At 39.7% G+C, this 26912-nt stretch overlaps 1 protein-coding gene across 3 annotated transcripts in view; it reads left to right on the forward strand.

The window, feature by feature from the left end:
* Window positions 1–26709, forward strand: part of SENP7 (SUMO specific peptidase 7) — a 69998-nt gene extending 43289 nt beyond the window's left edge. For 2 of the 3 annotated variants that reach the window (XM_075852773.1, XM_075852775.1), the window contains 10 exons: window positions 747–871; window positions 4238–4354; window positions 9182–9304; window positions 11402–11494; window positions 12959–13152; window positions 14120–14160; window positions 18005–18042; window positions 19445–19513; window positions 22501–22651; window positions 24623–26709. In XM_075852773.1, the coding sequence (XP_075708888.1) occupies window positions 747–871; window positions 4238–4354; window positions 9182–9304; window positions 11402–11494; window positions 12959–13152; window positions 14120–14160; window positions 18005–18042; window positions 19445–19513; window positions 22501–22651; window positions 24623–24754 (1083 nt within the window). In that variant the 3' untranslated portion in view covers window positions 24755–26709. The remainder of the gene's footprint in view (window positions 1–746; window positions 872–4237; window positions 4355–9181; window positions 9305–11401; window positions 11495–12958; window positions 13153–14119; window positions 14161–18004; window positions 18043–19444; window positions 19514–22500; window positions 22652–24622) is intronic. The other variant, XM_075852774.1, reaches the window with a different exon arrangement.
* Window positions 26710–26912: the final 203 nt, after the last annotated feature.

The raw sequence follows: 26912 nt of genomic DNA on the forward strand, positions 1-26912 counted from the left end.
ATGTGCAGCCACATAAACGCACTATAACGTTACTGCAGTGTCCTGACAATGAATATACATTACCTCCAGCCAGGACTTGATGTCTATTCAGAATCCTGACACTTCTGAATCTTTTCTGTGAGATTTCCAGCAAGGCAAACGTAATCTCGTTTTAAATGACCGTTTACAGCGTAATATCGCGAGATTACGTTTGCCTTGCTGGAAATCTCACAGAAAAGATTCAGAAGTGTCAGGATTCTGAATAGACATCACGTCCTGGCTGGAGGTAATGTATATTCATTGTCAGGACACTGCAGTAACGTTATAGTGCGTTTGTGTCTGCACATAGCAATATAGCTATATCGCTATCTGCAGTGTAAATGAATGGAGAGAAGTGCATGACACTGATTGGTCAGCGTCATACACTTCTCTGTACAACGCCCACTTGGTCTAAAGTAAAAACACGCCCACTTGGGCATTAAGAAACTAATTAGCATAAAGCTAAAATCGCTCCTAACGTGGTAAAAATAGATTGTTTTTCTAAATTAAAAACACTGCTGTCACCTACATTACAGCGCCCATCTCCTCATGTAGGAGATAGGGCACTTATAATGCGGTGACAGAGCCTCTTTCATTTTTTTTCTTATTAACACCACAGTAGTAAGTAGACTATTTTTTCCCTAAAAAAAAAAGTCTTAAACAACTCCGGTTGTGGCAACCACTATTTAACTTGTGGCACTTTTACTGTAGTTATTTATATTTTCTAGGCTTCAAAAGTAACATCTTCCTACACCTTGATACAGAAATGCAAAGATGGTCGTTATTCAGTGTCTATGGTCCCAAAACACGATGACACATTGAAGGACGTACACAGGGGTGGGAAAATTTTAAGGTAAGTGAGAGGTTTGAATGTCAGATTTCACTTATGTTTTTATAAGGCCCTGTGCACATCACATCCAGACGTAGACCCTGCCGAAATGCTGCAAGGTAGGCATACAGTGGGATACACCACCTATACATCCCTTCTCCCCATAGATTAATTCCTCCCCACCTTACTGTACCTCAGCAGTCTGCTGGATGCAGTATAGTGGGAGCTGCTGAAGATGCAAGGCTGTGGTGCCAGGCGGCAGCAGCCGCATCCCCGTTCTGCTGTGGATCCTAAAGTCCTCAACACAGGCTGTCCTCCACTGCTGGGCAGTATATCGACAGTTATGTCCACTCAAGTTACATGACTGTCCTGACTCTCCTGGAGTCTGGACTTAGAGGTAAGTTCTAGGCATAGTAGCAGGCCGCCTGCTAGAAGGGCAGGCAGGGCCTCCTATTTGCCATGGCAGCAGATCATCGGCACGGCTGACCGGAGCCCATCTTCATACAGGGCACGGCTTTCAGGGAGTAGTGTGCTTAATAGTGTTCTTTGGCTTCAATGTTTTTTTTATCTTTAGATGTGATCGTTATTAGCTGGATCCTGCTTGTCAGAGACACCCAGGACCTGACAGAATCTGCAATACTTACTGATACCTGTGTCATGACGTTTTTGGGTCTGGCGCTGCCCATGTGAACTTCACTCTGAACCGGTCTGGAATCGCTGTGCTTTTCAGAAAACCGGAACTAAGGCTCTCACTTCTATGGGAGACTCGTTCTGGCTTACATAGGAATGCATTGAGAGTCTCTGTTCCGGTTTTCTGAAAAGCACAGCGATTCCAGACTGTGTCAGAGTGAAGTTCACGTGGGCAGCGCCGGACCCAAAAATGACATGACGCAGGGATCTGTAAGTATTTCTGCACACCACATCCCACTGAAACACCACTACGTTTAAGTACCAAGCCTATTTTCGTGTTTTAGTTTTTCCCTCACGATCTTTCAAGAGCTATAACTTTTTTATTATTCCGTCGACATAGCCGTATGAGGGCTTCTTTTTTGTGGGACGAGTTGTTTTTTTTTTTCTAATTGCACCATTTTAATGTACCAAATAATGTAATAGAAAAAATACAGCAATTCCGCCCATTGTTTTTTGTTTCACTTTTACACCGTACACTGTGTGCTAAAAATGACATGTTAACTTTATTCTGCAGGTCGATGCGTTTACGTCGATGCCAAATTTTTTTTATGTATAAATACATATACAAAATCAAACAATTTGTTACAAAAAAATAAATTTGTATGTGTTGCCATATTCATCTTTGAAGCTGTGTGAGTTTGTGTTTTTTTTTTTGCAAGGCGAGCTATAGTTTGTAATGGCAACATTTTGGGGGACGTACAACTTTTTGATCATTTTCTATTACATTTTCTGGGGGAGGTGCGGTGACCCGAAAAACAGCAATTCTGTTTTGTTTTTTTTAATTTTGTTTCTTACAGGGTTCACAATGTGGGATGAATATGAAAAATAAGAAAATGTTTCTTCAGCTCACCACTACTGCCATGAGTCTCCTGTGTAGCTCTCGGATTTACGTCCTGGTTGACGTGCATTCGTAGGAAAAATAGAAGTTGAATCCAGTGCTTGAGAGTAAAACATCCAATCTTTATTACGTGTCGATAAAAAAAATTATACAGCGACATCAGGGGTGGGTGAAGAGAGCCTACGTGTTTCTGACGGCAAGCCATGAGTAAGGATGGAGGAATTGTCCGAAAGCGCAGGCTGTCTACACCCACCCCCTGATGTCGCTGCATCATTTTTTAATATGCAAGAAATAAATATTGGATGTGCTGAAGCGCTGGATTCCACTTCTATTTGTCCTGTGGGATGAATAGCGGTATATTCTAATAGTTCAAACTTTTACAGACACAGCGATAACAATTATTTTTTATTTTTTTTATTATTATTATTTTATTTCAAATATAGGAAAAGGGTATAGCCTTTTTTCCCTTTACAAGGTCCTTTTATTATTGGGGAAAAAATATATTTGGTATCACCACATTCGGAACAACCCATAGTGTAAAAATAAAATGTTATTCATCTGGCATAGTGGCACATAATAATAATAAGAAAACACTGCCAAAAGAGTAATTTTTTATTTTTTTATTTTTTTTTAACCCTTCCTTGGAAGGAAAACCAAAGTGATCAAAAAGTCATATGTACCTCAAAATGGTACCAATGAGAACTACAACTGCAAATACAACTGCAAAATACAAGCCCTCATACAGCTCCATGTAAAATTTCAATTTTATAGTTCATGGAATGCGGCAACGCAGAAACAAATGATTATTTACCCAAAAATTTCTTATAATGCAAAAGTAGTAAAACATTTAAAGAGGCTCTGTCACCAGATTTTGCACCAGTTGTACTTTAGAAAGCCTCATTTGCATAAATATAAAAATGGTCATAACTTGGCCAAAAATGCTCGTTTTAAAAAAAACAAACAAACATTACTCTTATCTCCATTGCAGCGCCGATCTGCTGCAATAGGAGATAGGGGTTGCAAAATCTGGTGACAGAACCTCTTTAAGAATGATAGAAATTTGTTATCGCTGTAATCGCAACAACCTGGAGAATAAATGTATAATTTATATGGCACGATGAATGACGTAAAATCAAAAGATAATGGCCCAATTGCTGTTTTTTTCCACTCCCCCCTTCCATAAAAAATGTATAAAAGTTATAAAATATATTATATGTATTCCAAAATGGTGCCATTAAAAATTACAACTAGTCCTGCAAAAAACACATAAGCTCTTGTATGGCTATGTTTACAGAAAATTATGGATCTAGGAATGCAACGGGAAAAAATTGCGGCGTCATTAAGTATCAAACTTTGTTGCATACTGAAGGGGTTAAGAAAATGGTAATCTTTACAGAATTGGAGTGATATTTAGGCCCTGTTCACACAGTTTTTTTTTTTTGAAGGCAGAAAAAAATCTGCCTCAGAATTCCTTGAGGAATTTTGAGGCAGATTAAGAACTGCCTGCGCTTTTTTTCCCACGTTTTTCGCTCGCGTCCGTTGAAGCTAATGCGAGGGCCGCGGGCAAAAATAAAGCCACGAAAAACACTCAAACGAGCGCCGTGGGTATTTTCTCTGCCTCCCATAGATTTCAATGGGAGGTCAGAGGCGGAAACTTTGGCATGAAAGAACACAACGCTTTTTTTTCCCGCGAGCAGCGAAAAGCCGCCCAAAAAAACCCCCCCCAAAACCGTCTTTGCCTCCCATTGTCGTTTTTTGTTGCGGATTCAGACGTGGTTTTCGTGTCAAAATCGGCACCAAAAAAACTGTGTGAATAGGGCCTAGTCTTTTATTGATGTATTTTTTTTACTGTTTATTTTCAGATTACTAGTTTATCCTCCTCCCCCAACTAAAGGAGGCCTCGCTGTAACTAATGAAGATCTGGAGTGTTTGGAACATGGAGAATTTCTTAATGATGTGATTATCGATTTCTATCTAAAGTGAGTATTCTTCTTTACAGGGTTATATGGAAGAATTCTTATAGAATGGCCGCATTGGTTGACACTGACAGCCCAATTCTGTACTGTGGGTTTCCCATCACAAAAAAACCACTAAACACAGCACTCCTGTTTAGCGATCTGTTCCAAAACGCAGGAGCTCTTGCTTCTGCTTTCGGGCGGTTGTTTGGGAACCCCGTGACGTCACAATGATTCCCTGTTCAGAGGGGGCTTAGAGGTATGCAGAGAAGACACGATCTTCGTTTTCTCGAAATGTCTGTCTTTACAGATCACTGGTAATGGTGATTTAATAGGCTACTACCATTAGATCACTGTTATCAGTGACCGGAACAGACAGATAATGTGTTCTTTGCTAACCTGTTCCCCAATAGTAAAAAAAAATACAGTGAAGTGTAAAAAAATAAATAAAACAAATTAAAATCAATGAAAAATCCCCCTCCCAAAAAAATGCACTCGTCTCTGAACCCAAACACTGCAATTTCAGACATAAAATTTAGACATAATTTTGTGTGTGACATAAACGCGTTTTGCATTGGTGTCATTAATACGTACCTGTTGGGCAGAATGCACGTTACACCAAACATAAAATAATTACCCCCGGCCACCGATTTTTAGTCTGTTCTACCCCGGCAACCTCTACTTTTGTGCCTGTACTTAGATGATTATCATACGTGCACAGGTCCTGCATCTAAAGCTAAGCGAGGGAGATACATTTTTAGAGAGCATCTCTAACCTTTTTTGCTGACGTCACTGAGGGCAGCATATGGTAGTGACAGAGATGTTGGCTTTAGTCTTATTCGTGTTATGTCACCATGTGCTTTAGTTTTTGTAAAACTTTGGTTTAATCGTTGCAGCGATCACATTGCGCTGTGAAGCAGTCCACCTTCCACCGAAGATTGAACGTTTCTCTCTATGCACAGTAATGGGGAGAAAACCAATCAGTGGTGGGATTAACAGCAGCTCATAAATATATCAGTCTAACGATTAAACTGCTTAACGCTAAAGTAAGGTCTTTATTCTTTGAACAAACTACAATAAAACATAAAAAAATTAGGATATACATAATTTTTTTCTGTTTGTGAAAATTTTTCCCCCCCAAAAAAACACCTACAAAATTAATTGAGAACAGCACCAATTTTATATCATAAGAAAGGCCCTATGTGTCCCACAAAAAAAAGAAACCAAAAATTTTGGGGTAGGGTTTAAAAAAAATAAAACAAACCAAAAAAAATAACTGACATTTTGCTCGGGTTCTGAAGGCCCAAAACACCCCCAGTCATGAAAGGGTTAAATAATATTTACAGCTAGTTATTAAAATTTCTTCTAGGTTAATGTACTCTCAAAGTAAATATTACATGATTTCATTTTGAAATAGTTTATCTTACTATGTGTTTTTCATTCTGATGACGTCTTTTCACATCTAAGTGACAACAGAATATTAAAAAATGTTAGCCGTTACTTTAATGCGAATTGTTGAGATCAATAATATTGAGGAGTGGTTACATTGCTTGAAAAGCAGGATTTACGTGTTACTCTTTTTTATAATTTAACCCCTTCCCGCTCCTGGAGGTACTATTAGGTCATGGTAACTATAGCGTTCGCGCTCCATGACCTAATAGTACGTCTCGGGAGTAACGGCCGTTTCGGCCGTCCTCCCGACACATACAGAAGCTATGACAGCTGCTGTCTCGTACAGGAGCTGTCACAGCTCCTACAGCGGGGACCGATCGCTGTGTCCCCGCTGATTAACCCCTTAAAAGCCGCGTTCTATAGAGATCGCGGCTTTTTAGGGGTTAAGCTGCCATCGCCGGCCTGCTACACGATAGCGGCCGGCGATGGTGACTATGGCAACCGGACACCAAACAATGGCGTCCGGCTATGTCATAGACGGAAGCCTAGTGGGTCCTGACAACGTCAGGACCCACTATGCTTGCTGTCAGTGAGTAGCTGACAGTTCTAATACACTGCACTACGCATGTAGTGCAGTGTATTAGAATAGCGATCAGGGCCTCCTGTCCTCAAGTCCCCTAGTGGGACAAAGTAATAAAGTAAAAAAAAAGTTAAAAAAAAGATGTGTAAAAAGAAGAAAATAAAAGTTTTAAAAGTAAAAATCCCCCCTTTTTACCTTATCAGTCATTTATTATTAATAAAAATATATAAACAAACAAACTATACATAATTGGTATCGCCGCGTCCGTAACGGCCTGAACTACAAAATTATTTCGTTATTTATCCCGCGCGGTGAACGCCGTAAAAGAAAATAATAATAAACCGTACCACAATCACAATTGTTTGGTCACTTCACCTCCCAAAAAATTTAATAAAAAGAGATCAAAAAGTCGCATGTACCTAAAAATGGTACTGATCGAAACTACAGTTCGTTACGCAAAAAATAAGTCCTCGCACGGCTTTATTGATTGAAAAATAAAAACGTTCTGGCTCTTAGAATAAGGTAACACAAAAAGTGAATGATTGTTTACAAAACGTATTTTATTGTGCAAACGCCATAAGACATAAAAAAAAACTATAAACATCTGGTATCGCCGTAATCGTATCGCCGCGCAGAATAAAGTGAATGTGTCATTTATAGCGTACGGTGAACGCTGTAAAAAAAAAAAGAATAAAAAAACAATAGTACAATTGCTGTTTTTTAGTCACCACGCCACCTAAAAATAGAATAAAAACTGATAAAAAAGCCGCATGCACCGCAAGAAAACTACAATGGATTCCTCAAGGGGTCTAGTTTCCAAATTGGGGTCACTTTTGGGGGGTTCCCAATGTTTTGGCACCACAAGACCTCTTCAAACCGGACATGGTGCCTAATAAAAAAGAGGCCTCAAAATCCACTAGGTGCTCCTTTGCTTCGGAGGCCGGCGCTTCAGTCCATTACCGCACTAGGGCCACATGTGGGATATTTCTCAAAACTGCAGAATCTGGGCAATAAATATCGAGTTGCGTTTCTCTGATAAATCCTTTTGTGTTGTAAAAAAAATGGTATAAAGAGGATTTTCTGACAAAAAAAAAATGTAAATTTCACCTCTACTTTGCTCTAAATTTCTTTGAAACACCTAAAGGGTTCATAAACTTTCTAAATGCTGTTGTGAATACTTTGAGGGGTCTAGTTTCTAAAATGGGGTGTTTGATGGGGGTTTCTAATATATGGCCCCCTCAAAGCAACTTCAGAACTGAACTGGAACCTAAAAAAATAAATGAATGAGGCAATACTCCGCTTCTCAGAGCAGAGAGTGGCACTTGCGATCGCTGTGCCAGGGGAGTCCAACGTCGATTTCCAAGTCATGCAACTTGCTTAACCGAGAAAAAAAATAAGTACGATTAAAATGAACCCCTCTCCCCCCCCCCCCCCCCATATATCTCTGTCAGCAGTTTTGAGGCATCAAAACTGTTGTCAGGTTCCCTCTAATTTTTTTTGCATTTTTATTTCTCCGCACTTCAGCAGCTATAACGGTTTATTTTTTATTTTTACATTGACGTGGCTGTGTAAGGTTTTGTTTTATGCAGGAGAAATTGTATTTTTTTTTTTTCTGTGCAATTTGGGGGTACATATAAATGACTAATTTATATAATAATCACTTTTTTTTCAGATTTTTCTCCTTTTTTTTTAAAAATAATTTTTTACACTAAATAACTTGCTATATGAATTTTTCAGTTGGATACCTAATGTGTAGTTTTGTTTTTTTTCCTTTTTATGTATGGTATTCACAAAAAAATTATTTTATACTTTAAAATCCCAAATGTATTAATTTATTTATTTGAGCTGACTTTTTTTTTTTTTTTTTACATTTTGTTTTATTGTTTTTTTTTTTTTTATAATCCCATAAAGTGATTAATGTTTTGCAACTTTTTTTTATACTTCTATGGTATTCGGATACTGTTTTCTACGGTATCACTGTGACACAGGCTGCTGCAACATTAGTGTGTCTGAGCAGACATCCCTGGGGTCCTTCCTAGGTCCCCAGGGCTGACTGCAGAGGGTTCCCCAGTCTCCAATCACAACAACGGGAAACTTCGTGACGCGATTATAGATGACTCCCGCCTTCAATCATGCCGCAGCCATGGACCATGGCAATCCAAAGGGCTAAACGGCCGCACTCAAGCGGCTTCTCTAAGTACAGGAGCTGTTAGTAACCGCTCCTGCTTAGAGAATGAGCGCTCACTGCAGGGCTCATTATCCTCTTCTACAGCGACGCCAAATGCTGCTGCTGTATACTTGGAATCTACGTCGCCCGTCGTCAAAAGACCAAGTGGGCAGTAACGAAGGGTTAAAAGTATACAATTATTGGTCACTAAAGTTGAATCTTAAGCAAAATGACAGTGTGGCTAAGATTAGAACATTTTTTTGTATAGTAAAATTCATTTCATCCCAAAAAATGAATACAGCATTGATCTTGGCCTGAAAATTCTGAATGCAACTAAATACAAGGTGAAGGTAGCGAGGTTTGTGCAGCACTACGTGGATAATAGCATGCGATCTCTCTTACATTTGTAGCCAGACGCTAATCATAAGTGACGTGCCAGCTGGCCCTTATTCTACAGAAATGCTCGGGAAAGCTAGGATTAGACCCTGAGATGAGCGGTTTGCTGGAAATTGTATTAGCAGATATTAGTGTGTTTGAAGAAAAAAAATCTAATTAATTTAGAAGTTAATCCGGGTAATTTGACAGCAAATAATGTCCCTCTGTTGTTCTGTTCGGCAGTGTATGTTTGCTAGTTTAGCTAAATTTGTCCTTTAATAACTCGCAGACCATATAGACCATCAATTCAGTGTTGATTTTGTCATATCTCCCACAGGTACCTCATATTGGAGAATTTTCCAAAACCCTTTGCCGAGAAATGTCATATATTTAGCAGTTTTTTCTTCAGGTGTTTAACAAGAAAGGATAAGGTTACAAATGACGATAACTCGGATATGCCGTAAGTCCGGATTTTTTTTTTTTTTTTTTTATAAATTTCAAGTTTCAAGTTTATGTTCACTACATATGTCATTACACAGTTTACAAGGCAGTAATAAGCATAATAAAGACCGTTTGGGCGATTTATTTTTAAGCACCATGCTGGCTAGCAGCTTATTGGTCACGCCAATACTATGAGATTAGACAGGCTGCCCAGCACCTTCAAAGTGTATCACACTAAGGCTTTATTCAGACGAACGGGAAAAACGTCCGTGCAACGCGCGTGATTTGCACGGACCTATATGTGTCTATGGGGCCGTGCTGACATGTCCGTGATTTTTACTCAGCGTGAGTCCGCTGAAAAAAAGTCACGACATGTCCGTTCTTTCGGCGTTTTGCGTGCATCACGCACCCATTGAAGTCAATGGGTGCGTGAAAACCACGCATGCCTCACGGAAGCACTTCCGTGCGAACTGCGTGATTCGCGCAAGATCTGTCAAAAGGATGAATGTAAACGGAAAAGCACCACGTGCTTTTCTGTTTACAAACATCCAAACGGAGTGTCTTTGAGATGAGTGAACCCGGACAACCGAACCGAACTTCACCGAGTTCGGCCGAACTCGTTTTGGCCGAACCCGGCAAAAAAATTTCCGGTACGCGACGTCAGGAGATAGTCATTGTCCAGGGTGCTGATAGAGTTAAACTGTTTCAGCACCCTGGACAGTGACTTCCGATCCCAATAAACATGAAAACATGAACGTGTACAAAAAAAAGAAGTTCTGACTTACCGATAACTCCCGGCTTCTTCCTCCAGTCTGACCTCCCGGGATGACAATTCAGTCCAAGTGACAGCTCCAGCCAATCACAGGCCAAGCACAGGCTGCAGCGGTCACATGGACTGCCGCGTCATCCAGGGAGGTGGGGCCAGATGTCAAGAGAGGCGCGTCACCAAGGACGCGTCACCAAGGCAACGGCCGGGAGGGAAGTTCTCGGTAAGTACGAACTTTTTTTTTTTTAACAGGTTACTCGATATTGTGATCGGCATTCACTGTCGAGGGTGCTGAAAGAGTTAACTGCTGATCAGTTAACTCTTTCAGCACCCTGGACAGTGACTGACGTCGACTAGCCTCATCTCTATGATGGCGGCTGCGCGAAAATCACGCAGCCGCGCATCAAACACGGATGACACACGGAGCTGTCAAGTGGTTTTTGCGTCCGCAAAAACGCCACGCTCGTGTGAATCCAGCCTAAGGCTAGATTCACACGGGCGTTGCGGATCTCGGACGTGAAAAACGGTGCATCCGTGCTCTGCGCTGCATGGCGCAATATCACGCATCCCCATAGACAACGGCCGTCACACGGATGTTTAACATGTTAGTGTGAATTAAGCCGAAGTAGTGACAGCCCATTCTCCCCCAACATCACAAGGCCAGGAAAATATACAAGCTCACAACCCGCAACAAAGGGTCCTTATCATCTTGCAAGTCCCTACACTAACGTTACAAACGAATCACAGAATCTCATTTACGATGATTTGTCTGTAATATTAGTATAGGTACTTGCAAGACGATGAGGACCCTTGATGCGAGTTGTGAGCTTGTGTTCCCCGTTTTAGGCTGGGTTCACACTGAGTTTTTTGCAGGCAGAAAATCTGAGTCAAAATTCAGTTTGTAATTTTGAGGCAGATTTTGCTCTGCCTGCACGCCGTTTTTTTTTTGTTGTTTTTTTCCGGCGTTTTTTGCCCGCAGCGCTCCAAAAAACGCTGCGAAATGCACTTTCTCTGCCTCCCATTGATGTCAATGGGAGGTCAGAGACGTAAATGCCCGAAGATGGGGCATGTCGCTTCTTTTTCCCGCGAGACGGTTTTTCTGCTCGCGGGAAAAAACCGCCTCTGCCTCCCGTTGAAATCAATGGGAGGCCCTTTCGGCCGTTTTTTTACGCGTTTTCCGATGCGGTTTTCACATCAAAAAACGTGTAAAAAAAAACTGTGTGAACTGACCCTAAGGCTTCAATATTATTCACATTTTCTTGTTTATAAATAAGCTGCTTTTAAGTTTGAATTGTTATACACTATGTCAGCAGATTTATCACTGCAAAATTCTATTTTTTTTTTATAAAGTCCAGCACAAAGAAGACACCATAGAGTCAAAACCTGGACCCGTCATGTTGATATCTTTACAAAGGATTTTATCTTTGTGCCCGTTAATGAAAAGTAAGTATGTCACTAGGAATATTTAAAGCGTTATTATTATTATTTAATACCTTTAACTTTTTTGCTGGTCCCAGTTGACACGCCAGTGTTTGTTATGAAAGCAGTATTGTAACGTGATAACATGATATTATGTGACCACCGTGAACAATCACAGATGGCAGCTTTCAATATTGACATGACTGATGCAGTCCGTGTTTGATTGACAGGTCATGGTGCTGCTCTCCTAAAAGCAGTGTGGATGTCCTTGGACCAGCAATGGGGGAATGAGTGAAACATTAGTGTCCCTCCAATGTTACTCTCCCATCCGGTCGGGCACGGAGAGCCAATACTGCACTCTGGGCGGTACAGTTGCTACTCTGTTTAGGACCCGTGCAGAATACTCATTGGGCATCATACAATTGCCTTGGCAACTCTACTGCCCAGCGTGCAGTTGCAGCTCTCCACAACCGACGTGAGTTTAGGCGGAAGAGGAACAGTGGAGAGGCACTTTAAAGGTACATTTTTATTTTTTATGGGGAACCACTTTAAAGGGGTATTCCCATCTTAGACATTTATGGCATATCTGGCATGTGCTCTCTCCATTCTGTTCAATGGGAGTTACGAAAACAGCCAAGCAAGCGCAGCTCAGGTGTTTTCTGTAACAAACTTACAACACAATGGCGAGAGCCACGCACCCTCTTTCCACCAGTTGCTAACTGGATTCTGCGGCCGCGACACCAGGCTGAACCTGGGGATGAGTGACACCCTTTTTTGATATAGGTGTGGGTCCCAGAGCTAGGACCCACATCTATTCTGTGGATATGCCATAAATGTCTAAGAAAAGAAAACCCCTTTTAAGCAGGGTTAAAAAAAAAAAAATATGACTAAAGGGAAATTTGGTTAATATACCTCTTTGACCAGCCTTTTACACTTTTATTATGTTTATTCGTCTCTTATTTAATAAAGGTGACCACACATGTGATCTGAGCTACCAAGGTAGAATAGGTTGCCATGCAAGAGGATTCAGTATTGGGTGGAGCTTGATACTGACATCCAAGTATTTTCTCAGATTTGTAACCAGTGAGACACATCAGATGTTGATCGAATGACTCCGCCACACTTGGAAATTATCACACCATGTGGGTTATGTGTAGAAGTGAGCGTAGGGGATCACATTCATTATCAAAACTATTCCTTTTTTCATAACCTTGGGCTCAGTTGTACTCCTCATCTATGTGCCATACACATTACATAAATGTTGGCTGATCCCAACAGGATTGGTTGACAATCAGCATCACAAAAAACTATCCTGTAAATAGTTGATAAAAGTTTTTTGTTTTTTTTGTTTTTGTTTTTTTTTGCAGAATCGTCAATTAAGTCCCCTGCACATGTTACTGTTGCTTTTTCATTTTATGCGTTAAGGAATGCATTGCACTTACAGGGTGCAAGATGTTAGTAATACCTATATTATTTTTTGTTCTTCAGTTGCCACTGGTATCTCGTTGTCATATGTTTCCCCTGGATGGAAAAAGCAGTGTATGAAGACCGAAAAGAACGAAGTGCCATTCAGGATATTGGAAAAAGAGCTGGTGCTAACAGTGGGTCAGTTATTGTTTTCAATGACCATTTGTCAAAGAAAGAGGAAACCACTGGAGAAGGAAGCAACAGCGAGTCTGAAGGTGTTTTTTCCTGTTTTTATTGTATTATTTACAGTATGTTCAATGGGTATTTTACCGAGAATCCCTAGGATGTTGTTACAACTTTGTCCAGTAGTTACGTGAAATAAGCTACGGTTTTTCCAAGTTTAGTTTTGAATTTTGCATTCGACCATAACGTTTTGTAATATATAAAGCATATGAATTCATGTTTGTGGTAAAAAAAAATCTGACCAATGCAAATCATTAGACACACAACACCAAAAATAAAAGTTCAATATGTGCAGAGTTCATACATGCCACTTCGCATCCAGAGCTGCGATACAGACCTTTTCTGGCCTGCAGTCGTAGCGGTCTCCAACACAGTGCAGGCAGGTGTGATAACGCCATCGTGCCGCTCTGTGCCAGACACCCACCCTCCAATAGGCTGTGGGCCTAAAGAGGCCTGTGGCATACAAGGGTGAATGGTGGGGAAGGAAGCCAGTGACTCCTATGCCAGGCCATAGTATTCAACTGTATTAGTGTCCTTAGTGGCACTCACTCGGAGATCCGGGGCACTGGGTGACTGATGCTAGCGCCACCAATAATTGAGTTTTTTGTCAATATAAAGAGAATTCCACTATAAGAGAAGTATTTGGAGCCAACCTAAATGTCAGTGACCAGATCCATTTCATTGGTGTGTATCCTTTCACAGGACTAAGTACAGTTACAACTGCGAAGGTGCCTTCATTGTATTGAAATATTTGAATACTTTGAATAACTGTAGTTTAAATATTGTATATTTTATTGCTTTAGAATTTGTTCTAAGAAGGTTGTCACATTGTAGACACGGGTGGCATATCGCTAGGACATGCCACCAATGTCTATGACAAGACAACCCCCTTAAGTCAGTTATATTGATCTTAAATAAATGTTAAGGAAAACTTTAAGTTTGTAATAAAAATGTGCCTCTCCTTCCTACTTAATGTCTCATACCCTTCTAATGTTTTAGGTTCTACCAACTCCGGAACAAGCTGCAATTCCAAACATTCTGTAAGTTGATTTTATTATAAACATTGAAATTCAGGAGTGGGTTCTGTCTAGAATTGCTTATGTTGGTCACTTGGTCTAAGCCTAAGTAAGTGAATACATGCAAGGTCTGGTTTATGTAGATCTCCGCATGCCCATGCACAATCTGAGAAAATAATTGGACCATATATTTGTTTTTTCTCAGAGAAAATCTTGTATTGGTTTGAGAAGCAAATATTACATATACATTTTTCTGCTGTTTTTCGTGTAGGATAGCTGCCGGAAATACATTTGCATACTAGTGAATGTAATTCTGTCTCATTCACACTATGAAGTTCACCCCTTAACGACCGCCCACTGTCTTTTGACGGCAGGTATTTCGTCTACAGCGACGTCTTTTGGCGTCGGCTGTGAGCGCTCATCCTCCTAAGCAGGAGCTGTAACTCACACCTCCTGATCTTAGAGCAGCCTGCTAAATACAGCTGTGGTTGGAAAACATTCCAACCCCAGCTGTTTAACCCTTTGATCGCCGCGGTCCGTCCTTTGATCCCCTCGTTGATCGCATCACTGTATACCCGGTGACGTGATCAAAGACCAGGGAATCCCTCTGCAGTCAGCCCTGGGAACTTACAAAGGACCCCAGGGCTGTCTGTTCCGTGTGCCTGCTGTTAGGGCACACTATGTGCTGCCCTAACAGCAGCCTGTGTCATAGTGACACAGTGTAATGTATTAGCATACAAGAGTATGCTAATACATTATAAGTAAAAAATAGAGTTGTAAATAAAGTGAACCCTTAATTGGATTAAAAAAAAGTAACAAAAATAGTCATTATTTGGCATACAATATATTTTATTGCCACTACATTAGATACCTAATATGTTTATTTTGTTTTTATTTAAACGACCGTAGTGACCTGAAGAATTAATCTAACAGATTATTTAGTGTGAAACGTGAACGGGATAAAAAAATAGTCAAGAAAAACTATGCAGAGAATCGCTTTTTCCTATATTCACGCCGTAAAAATATATATTTTTTCTACCCCCTAGCTCCGAAAAAAAATAATACAATTTCTCCCACATAAAACAATGGCCACGTCAATGAAAAAAACTAATTTTTTTATTTATTTAATTTTTTTCAAATATTGCAAGTTTTTTTTTAACGACCTTTGTGTTTATAGCATGCAAAAAAAAAAACATCCTGCGCCTTGATCTTTGTAGCTCACCCTCAGAAGCAGCGGCTGCATGGATGATGTAATACAGTAGTACTGAGTTATTAAAAAACAAGTTAAATATGATGTAATAATAGGGCGCTAACTTATTTATTAAAGGATATGCAACCAATTTTGTTTATTTCTCCACTGCATCTATAATAAAAAATGAAGCAACTTTGCAAATAGTCTTAAGGGAATACGACCTTTAAATTACACAGGGTTTGTTTGCTGTCTGTTGCAATGAAGAGACAGCGGTCTGCATAGTCGCTGTAGACATGAAATGATAGAATTTTTTTATAAATAAAAATTATGTCCTTGCTTGTCTCTAAAGTAGAAGCTGCTGTCTGCCCAGGAAAAAAGGAATTTATGAAGCCAATGCTTAACCCGTTAGTGACCGCCCCATAATGTTTTTACAGCGGCCACTAACGGGCTTTATTCCGATGCAATAGCCTTTTTACGGCGCTGCATCGGAATAAACAAACAGAGCAGGGAGCTGTTAAATCTCCCTGCTCTCAGCTGCCAGAGGTAGCTTAGGGCTGGGGGCATCCCTGCTCGAATGGGTCAGATCGATATTCGTATCGATCTCACCCGTTTAACCCCTCAGATGTGGCGCTCAATAGCGAGCGCTGCATCTTTGTGGTTTTGGAGAGAGGGAGGGAGCTCCCTCTCATCCCATTGACACCCGGCGATAAGATCGCCAGAGTGTCTGTGTCTCCAATGGCAGCCGGGGGCCTAATAAATGCCCCAAGGTCTGCCTGTAGTAAATGCCTGCTAGGTCATGCCTCTGGCATGACCTAGCAGATGCCTGTCCGTTTTACACAGACAGGCAAAATACACTGCAATACAGGGGGCGGACAGCTTGCTGTGCATCTAGTCCTGTACTTATCATGGGTATGTTCAATCGTCGTAATCTGCTCTAATATCGCTTTACTTGTTAACATTGTCTATTTCCTGCTGCCATCTTCACATATATTTGTTATTTACCTTCACCACTCTATATGGCACGTCTATTTAATTTTGCTCAACTTTTGTGGGCAGGATTTAGCGTGCAGACGCATACAGTGATAGGTTATGCCACTAGGCATTTATTATTCATTTCTTGTCTATATAACTTGTTTACCTTGTGAGCTGCATGGCTTGTATGTCTTTTTAACCTGTTGGTTTATGGATTCTCTTTTAATCATAGTATGTTTACATGTTATCCTCAATAAAGTATTTTTTCATTTTCTTACACTTCTAGTCTACTGGCATCTTTTTCTTTAGGTTATATGCAGAAGTATTGCAGTGTATTATAAAAGCGATTGTATAATCACACAGTGTAGTCCCCTAGCGGGACTAGTAAAAAAGTTGAAAAAAAATAATTAAAAACCCACTTTTTCCCGCTTACAAAATGCTTTATTATTAAAAAACAAAATAAAGTAAAAAAAGTTACACACATTTGGTATCGTCGCGTCCGTAACAACCCAAACTATAAACTTATTACATCATTTAACCCGCACGGTGAACGTTGTAAAAAATAAAAAATAAAAAAGCATACAAAAATTGCTGTTTTCTTTGAATCCAGCCTTAAAAAAAATATATGATAAAAAGTGATCAAAAAGTCGCATCTGCTCCAAAATGATGCTGATAAGAACTACAATTCGTCCCGCAAAAAAAAAAAGCCCCATACAACTGCATTGGCGAAAAAATAAAAACGTTCCGGCTCTTCAAATATGGAGACACAAAAAGAAATAATTTTGAAAAAAAGTGTTTTCACTGTGTTAAAGTAGTAAAACATCCAAAAACGATGCAAATTTGGTATTGTTGCAATCGCAACTACCCACTGAATAAAGTTATTGTTTTATATCACACGGTAAACGGTGTAATTTTAGGACGCTAAAAAGTGTGGCAAAATTGCAGGGTTTTTTCTATTCCCCCCCCCCCCCCCCCCCCAAAAAGTTAAATAATAAATTCTATGTACCTCAAAATGGTGCTATTAAAAACTACAACTTGTCCCGCAAAAAACAAGACCTTATACACCTATATCGACACAAAAATAAAGTTATAGCTCTTGGAATGCGACGATGGAAAAACGTAAAAAATGGTCATTAAGGTCTAAAATAGGCCGGTCATTAAAGGCGTTAAAGTGACTTTGCAGAATTTTTGTTTACATGGACTTAAATTATATTATATATGAAGCAAATTGTAATATACTTTTCTTTCCAGTTCCGCTCAATTTCCTGCTGATCCTTTTTTGGAATCCCGCATGATGATGTGACACCTTTAGTGACTGACTGGTCGCAGGCTCACCTGACATCACATCATCACTCGAGATTCCAAACAAAGACCAGCATGAATGAAGAGAAATGTAAAAAAAACAAGTATATTAGAAAGTTTATTATTTTTATATTTTGGGTCCATAATTGTAAAATCTTGAATACCCTGTATTCATAGCAAATCAAAAATAGCAGGGATTAAGCTATACACTGAAATATTTCAGCAAGTCGCAGTGAATGCCTCTGGGGGGCATTGTTTACATTACCACCCTATGGTCTGACTCTTGATGAGCTATAAATACATTCCAAGCAAGATGGTAAAGGTCAGCCCAAGATTTATCGTAGTTCTATTAAAGGCTTTGCATACTTAATGTGTTATTTTTTTATTTTAAATATTTTTCAGAAACACAAAGACCAGTACCATGGTAAACTCTGTAAAAGGTAAACAATAATCCAGTTGACTTGTGTATTTGTATACTTTTCTATTATTAAACAATATTTTTCTGTCACATCTATAAATAAAGTTGATTTATTTAGCATTTTATGTTATTTTTACATTCGGTGACCATGTCACACAAAGCCTTTTTTAACCTATAATGTAAATGGGCATGGTTAACAGTAACAAAGGAGAAGATTTCTGACCTATATAATCCTCTTTCACCATATGGTGATGACTATTTCAGCTCCTTATGTTCAGAACTGTATGCAGTCATTTATTAGTCTTCTTAAGTACATTCCCAAATCTGTTTTTCGCTTATTTCAAGACTTCTTAAATAAATAGCTGCCCTGCTTACCAAACGATGTGTCCATTATATTAGGCTACATGCACAACACAGGACATTCGCAGGTAAAAACCGCACCTAATTGCGTGTTTTTCAATGCGTTTTTCGGTGCCTGTTAGGTCTTTTTCTTTAGAACTAGGCAGATAAAATTTGCAAGCGGAAACGTAAGATAAATTGACATACTGTGGGTTTTAAAATATGCACCGCAGGTCAATTCACGAGTCAAAACCGCACATAATACGCATCGTGTTCATTGAGCCTAAGACTTCTAAATAGTTTTTCTTTAAACATCTTATTTGTTTTGGTTTTTTTTATATAAATACTTTCATATTTTTAGTAAGGCATTTAGATCTTTTCAGCAACTCCTCAAACACTTACTTTAGCCATATAAATATCTTACAATGACCCCCCATGGTTTGCCCTGGTACCCTTGTTACACATCCTGCAATATGGCATTAATCTGTGCAGCAATGTTTATGGCCCTTTTTCACAGGCAAAATGCTTGTTCATCGGCTGATCGTATAGTTTATGCAGCATAAACTATTATCGTTGTCGGCAGCACATCTCCCTTTGTAAATATATGGGGACGAGCGATTGTAGTAACGAATGCTCGTCTTCATACTGGACTACTTGTGAAATGAGCAAATGAGCGTCGATTGACGAGTCTTGTTGGGCGCCACTCGTTGTTTTTACTGCCAAAGTTGGCCGGTGTAAAAGTATCCTTACTCTTTTCTGTGAGGAAAGTATCCGCTTCATGTGCTGTAGTAAGAGCTACAGATGATCAGAAGTTCTTCTTATACCTAAGAAGTGGCCTGTCAAATCTTAGCCATCCATGGTCAGCCCATATTATATCACTTATGACTAGGATGCATATGGTTCCATTGTTCACTGCCATCTGCTAAGCAGATTTTCACAACACACCATTTCGCCATTCTATGAGATCTTCATTAACAAGCTGCCAGTAATTTATCTGAAGATTTAAGAAATGTTGAGGCTCTAATGGATTGTAAGATCAGCAAGCTTATGCCATGAAAGGTAACATATTTTTTCCCTCCGTGCAGACCGTGTCTCCTCATCTTCGATTCTTTGAAAACTGGATCTGCACAAACTACTGTACAGGTTTTAAGGGAGTAAGTAACTTGGAGATTTAGTTTTTTCTTATTTTACTTTAACCAGGCACCAAGCCCAATGTACCAACAAGCAATGACTGCCAAACGTTGCAGTTCACTTTTGCACAGCATGATTCTGTTATGCTATAGTCACAATCCTATAGACATCACAGTAAATCTTGCATAACCGTCTGACTTTGACTCTTATTGGTAGCGCCACAGAAGAAAAAATGTTTGACTCGTGATTAAAAATGTAAATCATATGACTTAAAGAGGCTCTGTCACCACATTATAAGTGGCCTATCTTCTACATAATATGATCAGCGCTGTAATGTAGATAACAGCAATGTTTTTTATTTAGAAAAACGATCATATTTGATGGTTATGATCTATTTTAGCTTTATGCTAATGAGTTTCTTAATGACTAACTCGGCGTGTTTTACTTTTTGACCAAGTGGGCGTTGTACAGAGGAGTGTATGACGCTGACCAATCCGCGTCATACACTTCTCCCCATTCATTTACACAGCATATAGTGATCTTATTATATCACTATGTGCAGCCACATAAACACACTATAACGTTACTCAAGTGTCCTGACAGTGAATATACATTACCTCCAGCCAGAACGTGATGTCTATTCACAATCCTGACATTTCTGTAGCGTCTGTGTGATATTTACAGCCATGCAAGTGTAATCTCTTTTTAAATGACAGGTTACATCGTAATCTCGCGAGATTACGCTTGCCTTGCTGTAAACATCTCACAGACGCTACAGAAGTGTCAGGATTCTGAATAGACATCACGTCCTGGCTGGAGGTAATGAATATTCACTGTCAGGAGAATTGAGTAACATTATAGTGTGTTTATGTGGCTGCACATAGCGATATAATAAGATCACCATATGCTTTGTAAATGAATGGGGAGAAGTGTATGACGCTGATTGGTCACAGCGTCATACACTTCTCTCCACAACGCCCACTTGGTCAAAAAGTTAAACACGCCCAGTTGTCCATTAAGAAACTCATTAGCATAAAGCTAAAATAGGTCATAACTCCGTCAAAAATGATCATTTTTCTAAATAAAAAACTCTGCTGTTCTCTACATTACAGCGCCGATCACATTATGTACAAGATAGGCCACTTATAATGTGGTGACAGAGCCTCTTTAAGTGTTACCCTTTTTCCCTCAAATTTAATTTGTAATGTAGCCAGGGTCCTCTTCTGACACGTCCGAAGATATCAATTTAAAGTCTTTGCCCTCAGAACCAATTGATTCTCCAAGTGTCGTGTCCTTTTTAGTTTTTTTTTACTTGAATCTCCAAGACTGTCTGAAATTTTCCCATTTAATTGAAAAATTTCATTAGGATTCCCCTTATTGACCGAGTAATGTGATTGGTGGGGTTCCCAGCATACATACCCCCAAGGACTCAATGATATATCAAAAGATTGCTAAAGTTGAACCTTGACTTCAAGTTCCAAATTGTATATTTGTATAAATATTCTGTTTCTGTAACACCTTGCGTTTCATACGGTAGTTTTAATCTAGAGTGCGTTTGGAGTAAAGCCCTGTTCACATCAGCGTTGCCCTTCCGTTGAGGGGTTCCGTCGGAGGTTTCTCGGGTTAACCCCTCAACGGAAAGGCAAACGGAAATTTGGGCTTCCGTTTACATCACCATTGATCTCAATGGTGACGGAAACTTTCCTAATGGTTTTCGTTTCTCACCGTTGTGAACGGGTTCCGTTTGCCTTTCCGTAGACTGGTTAACCCGACGGAAACCGCAGACGGAACCACTCAATGGAAGGGCAACGCTGATGTGAACAAGGCCTTAGAGGCGCCTAATTCATTGAGGTACATGCCTCTTAATAAATTTGGGGCATCTCTGGCCATACATGCTGCAGAAAGTCAAACCTATTAAACGTAGATTTATGCTATAATTAATGTGAATATCTGGCCGTGGTAGCACTGGCCATTTTCTTGAGAAACATAAGCGACATAAAAAAGGAAGAGTCACAAATTGTTGTGTGAATTGTGATTCTACTACAAAAAATGGCGTTGATTGTTTGAGAATTCCCCCCTCCTGCCCCTTGTCTTGGCACCTTATTTTCACTCAGGTAAAAAGTTCTGTATGTAAGCAGCTACGGTCTGGTCCACCATACTCTTTCAGTGTGTGCTGACTTTATGCTGACTGACAGCCTCAATGCTAAAGGAATATTCTATGTATAATTCTTGGACTTTCTGTGTAATGCTTTTGTGGGCATGCGTTTGTTAATGTTCTTATAATAAGCTAGTGTTTTGTAACTCTGCTAAATGGCTGTTAACTGGAGAAGAAAGTAAAAAACGCACGGCGCCGCATAATGCAGATCACTAAGAGTAATAGCATAAAACAGAGGAAAGTCAATTGAGCTCACCCCATGGCGTTATCCTAGCACAGGCACAACACTGTTGTAGACTTATAATGAAATAGGTATCATTCGATCGCTGCATCCAGGTCCCATCCGGTAACTGGAGGAGGTTACCGGTGTAAAGAGTTTGCAGGAAGAAAAAATTGGTGAACCATATACGGTGCTGCTGGTAATAAAGGTAGAAGCAGTTCCAGTGTTTTGAAATACAAAAATAAATTATTTATTGTAAAAGACTACGTGCTTCAATGCTGAACCAGCGTCTTCATCAGGCCAGGTGTGACACTTGGCCTGATGAAGACGCTTAGTTCAGTGTTGAAACGCATAGTCTTTTACAATAAATTATTTATTTTTGTATTTCAAAACACTGGAACTGCTTCTACCTTTATTACCAGCAGCACCGTATATGGTCAACCAATTTTTTCTTCCTACAAATGGCTGTTAACTCTATCATACACATACAGTAAATAAGGCCACTTTTCATGTTACAGAGTTTGTGTACTGAAAATGTTAAATATCAGGAAGGATCACTTTGTACAAAGAAAGTAACACAAAAAATGCCTTTTTTTTTTTTTTTTTGGCTCACCATTGTTTCCATTATTCTGCAGGTATTTAAAAGCGGAGTGGGATGTCAAACGCAAAACTCCAAGGGAATTTAGCAGGTCCAGCATGAGAGACTTATATCCCAAGGTTCCAAAACAGAATAACAGCACAGACTGCGGTTTGTACGTCTTGCAGTACGTGGAAAGCTTTGCTCAGGTGTGTACAGTATGCAGATACACATTATCACTAGCTCTAGATGGTATAATTGGGGCAGATGTATTAACGCTTTCGTATGGACAGCTTATGGTACTATGTAAAAAATGTAATTAATTGAAGTAGTATGTTTAATACTACAAGTGTTCTAAAACCTCAGGAAGCAGATAAAGTTGAATATATTGGTGAAGCACGGAGCCATGAGCTCCCTGCTCCACAATTCACACAGTGACAGTGCTGTTAGCATGTTGGCGCAGGCATGCGCGATGCAGTTACGTCTTCATGTATGACTGTTCTGACGTATGTACTGGAGGAGACCTATAGAGTGATCTGCCCCATTCATCATAGGAACGAGACTAGGTGAATATTTCTTTAGTTTTTTTTTAGGTGCATTGTTTCTGTGAAGGGGGCACTATGGGGACATTATACTGTGGAATGGCACTATGAAGGCATTATTCTCTGAAAAGGCACTGTATAGGGGGCACCATTGGGGCATTAAACTTTGGGGATGCACTATGGGGGCATTATAATGTGGGTGACACTATGGGGGCATTATACTGGGGGAGGCACTATGGGGGCATTATACTGTTGGGGCATTATACTCTGGGGAGGCGCTATGTGGGCATTATACTGTGTGGGGGGCACTATGTTGGCATTATTCTGTGTGGGGCACTATGGAGGCATTATACTGTGGAGAGGCACAATAGGGGCACTTTAATGCGGAGATGCACTATTAGGGCATTATACTGTGTAGGGGGCACTATGGGTAAGGCTTGTGGCTATCGCAATTGTTTTCCCAGAATGTACTTGCAACGAAGTCTCACATCAGTTCATAATCCAAACCTGTTCACAGTATTACGTTCATGGGATAAGGCTGTAATACCGCTGCTACCAGTGTGTTGGCCATTGATAGTATTGAGCAGTGAAGGGGAAGAATCGCTTGCACAAGTGCCACGGCCTCTTCAAAACAGCTGGTCGACAGTGGTGCATAGAGTATGGCCCCAACCAACCAGACCTCGCTCCAGAAAACCCCTTAACCCCCTTACCTGACTTCTGCCGTGTATATACCGCGGAGGTTGGTGGAGAGTATGAAGTGGACTCACGGGCAGAGCCCACTCCTTAGAACGAGTGTCTGATATGTGTAACAGCCGACGCTTCAGTATAATGAGCGGGATCCTGCTAGTTTAATCCCTTAGATGCCACAGTCAATAGCGACGCAGCATCTGAACTGTAAGAAACAGGGTGGCCACTGGCAGGGCTACATAGGAGACAGTCAGTATGACGATATACTGCAATACATTATTATTCCATTATATCATGCAAGCGATCCAACGATCACTGGTTCAAGACCCCTAAGGGGACTCGGAAGAAAAACTTAAATACAGTTAAATAAAAGTTTTTTTAGTTTATTTTTAATATATAAAAAAAATATTAAAAGTTCGGAAAACCCCCCCATTTCCTATAAATTTCCCACAGGTGCAATATCGCCGTGTCCGTAAAAGTCAGAACTATTCCAATATAATATTATTTAATTTGCACAATGAATGCTGTAAAAATAAAAAATGCAAACGCCAAAATCGCTATTTTTTGGTCACTTTATCTCCCACTAAAAATTAAAAAGTGATCAAAAAGTATGATGTACCCCAAAATGGTACCAATAGAAACTACAACTCGCCCCGCAAAAAATATGTCCTCATACCACTCAATCGACGGGAAAAAAAGTTATGGCTCCAAATATGGCGACAAAACACAATTTTTTTTTTTAACCATCATTTTTTTCCTTGTAAAGTAAGATATAGAAAAAAATATATATAAACTTGGTATCGCCGTAATCGTATTAACCAGCAGAATATGGATTTTGGAAGGTGGGGGGTGAAAATCCGAAAAATGGCGGCGGTGGAAAATGGTTAATATTATTTATAAATGTTAATTTTCTGACCAAAGTTTTATTTCTTTTTCTCCGTTATCCTATAGAAACCTGTTGAAAGCTTTGATCCTCCCATGCATTTAGAGAACTGGTTTCCTGCGAGTGCAGTTAAGAATAAAAGAGATGAAATAAGAGACTTGATTCTACAGCTACATGTGCAGCAATCGAACAAGAGTTAAGGAGACCGCCATTGCCTTCTCCTACACCTTATGTCACAGCAATAGGATCCTTCCTTTCTGTATATTTATGTAAAGACTGAACGGACTGACACCAAATGTCTTTGTCATTATTTATATTTGGATGCAATCTTTATATGAATAAAAAGAAAATGTAAATACAAAACTTTAGCAAACATTTGTTGCTATACGTTCTTTGCATTTAAATATGTGATTAGTTTAATCAAAGTTTTATTAAAGGTGAGGTCCACCTTTGCAAACGTATAATACTCCAATGCTTCTAAAATAAAAATAAAGAAACTTTGTAAATATTTGTAATTAAAATCTATAATTTTGTGTTTACAACTCCCATGCAGACTTATGCAGTTTCCATAAATAACCTTTGTCCTGCAGTCATACCCCCTTCCATACTTCCCTTGTCTCCTACCTATTGCTCCCCCAGTAAGAATTAGGGGAAGGGAGTTTGACTGTAGGATCAGACTACACGTGATTTGTCTGTAGTCTGTTACCATGGAGACACATTGTATTGGAACAATAAAAAAATGGTTGTAAAGGTAAGACCTTGCCTTTAATGTTATTATGGTCATTTCGTTTTTAACTTCAGTCTATCATGACGTCCATCTGGATTGTTCATTGTGAGCCTCAGATTTTGGGACGGTCTTCATTACATTAATAAGTTTAGATTGCATTCTTTCTTTTTATATGTGTGACCATGGATTGCAGAAAAAAATACGTTCCTGTGAACAATTTTATTAATCTGCTAGACAGAGGAATTTCCTGTCAGAATTTCCTTCAAACGCTTAGACTATGGCCATGTAATATTTCCAGCCTCGAAATGAAGACTGAAGACAATATAGTGCTTTTCAAATGTAACTTCAAAAATTTTTCAACTAGTGCAATATCGTATAGACTCAAAGAAGATCTAGACTTCTGTAATCTTTCTGACCCAAATATTGGGTAATGTTTGTGTTGAAACATGCTGTTAAATGCAATTTTACAGTACTTCATAGATTGCACGTAAACCTAAAAAATAATAGTTCTGTGGGAAATCACATGCATTTTTGTCATTGTGCTGACTTAAGATCTTCAGTAACTTGCTAAGGCCTTATGCACATTACTCTGTCATGTGCGCGTAGGCACACAGAGCCCCAGTGGGCTGTAGGCACTACATGTGCCACCATTTGGTGCCTATGCGGAACCATACTTCGTCATTTTTACCTACAAGCAATTCTTCTAGGGGAGAATAGCTCTATAATATGGTATCCAATGGACTATGCCACAAATTTATTTTTAGATCAGTGTTATGCAGAAATACAGTAGGGCCTCATAGAGGTATATGGCTTCTTTATTATTAGTACAAATTGAAGGCTGTATGGAGCTGTAATACAATCTTGTGCATGAGGACTTAATAATTTTACTCGTGCCCCAGTTACATATATTTCACCGACATCAATAAAACCCCTTTATTATAATTCCACTGTAGAAAGTAAACACTTTCAATTTGCACGGTAATTAAATGAGGCTCTTTTCACATCTGCGTTGGGGTCCCGTTCTGACGTTCTGTCTGAGCTTTCGGTCAGAATGGGACCCTGTACAGACACAAACTGACACAGATGGAAACCAGAGGTTTCCGTTTCCATCACCATTGATTTAATTGGTGACGGATCCAGTGCCAGTGGTTTCTGTCCGTCTCTGTTGTGCACCGGACCCGCCGTTTTGCCGGAAGCAATAGCGTAGTCGACTACGCTATTGCTTCAAGCAAAACCTCTGGTTTCCGTTTGTGTCTGTTCAGGGTCCCGTTCTGACGGAAAGCTCAGACGGAACGTCAGAACGGGACCCCAACGCAGATGTGAACAGAGCCTGAGTAGGTCAGGAAAAAGCTGCATATATTAAATATTTTGAGTTTCTTCCCAAGGTGTTTAACAATGTACTTCTCTAATAAATGTTATTTATTCTCACTTGTAGTGTGTTTTATGGCAACCCGCAAACACTGGTAGTTAAACAGCTTTGTGTTACCACCCAAAAAGGTCATGCAAGTAGTTTAAGGGGTTATCCGGAGACAAAAAATGTATGGCCTATCCACAGGGGTGTGAATCTCGGCACCTTTGCCGATAGTCTGTTTGAAGTGGCCACAGCCAAGTGAGTAGGAGAAGGCTGTAAT

Source organism: Rhinoderma darwinii, chromosome 2, assembly GCF_050947455.1.
Source record: "Rhinoderma darwinii isolate aRhiDar2 chromosome 2, aRhiDar2.hap1, whole genome shotgun sequence".
NCBI classification, from domain to species: domain Eukaryota; kingdom Metazoa; phylum Chordata; class Amphibia; order Anura; family Rhinodermatidae; genus Rhinoderma; species Rhinoderma darwinii.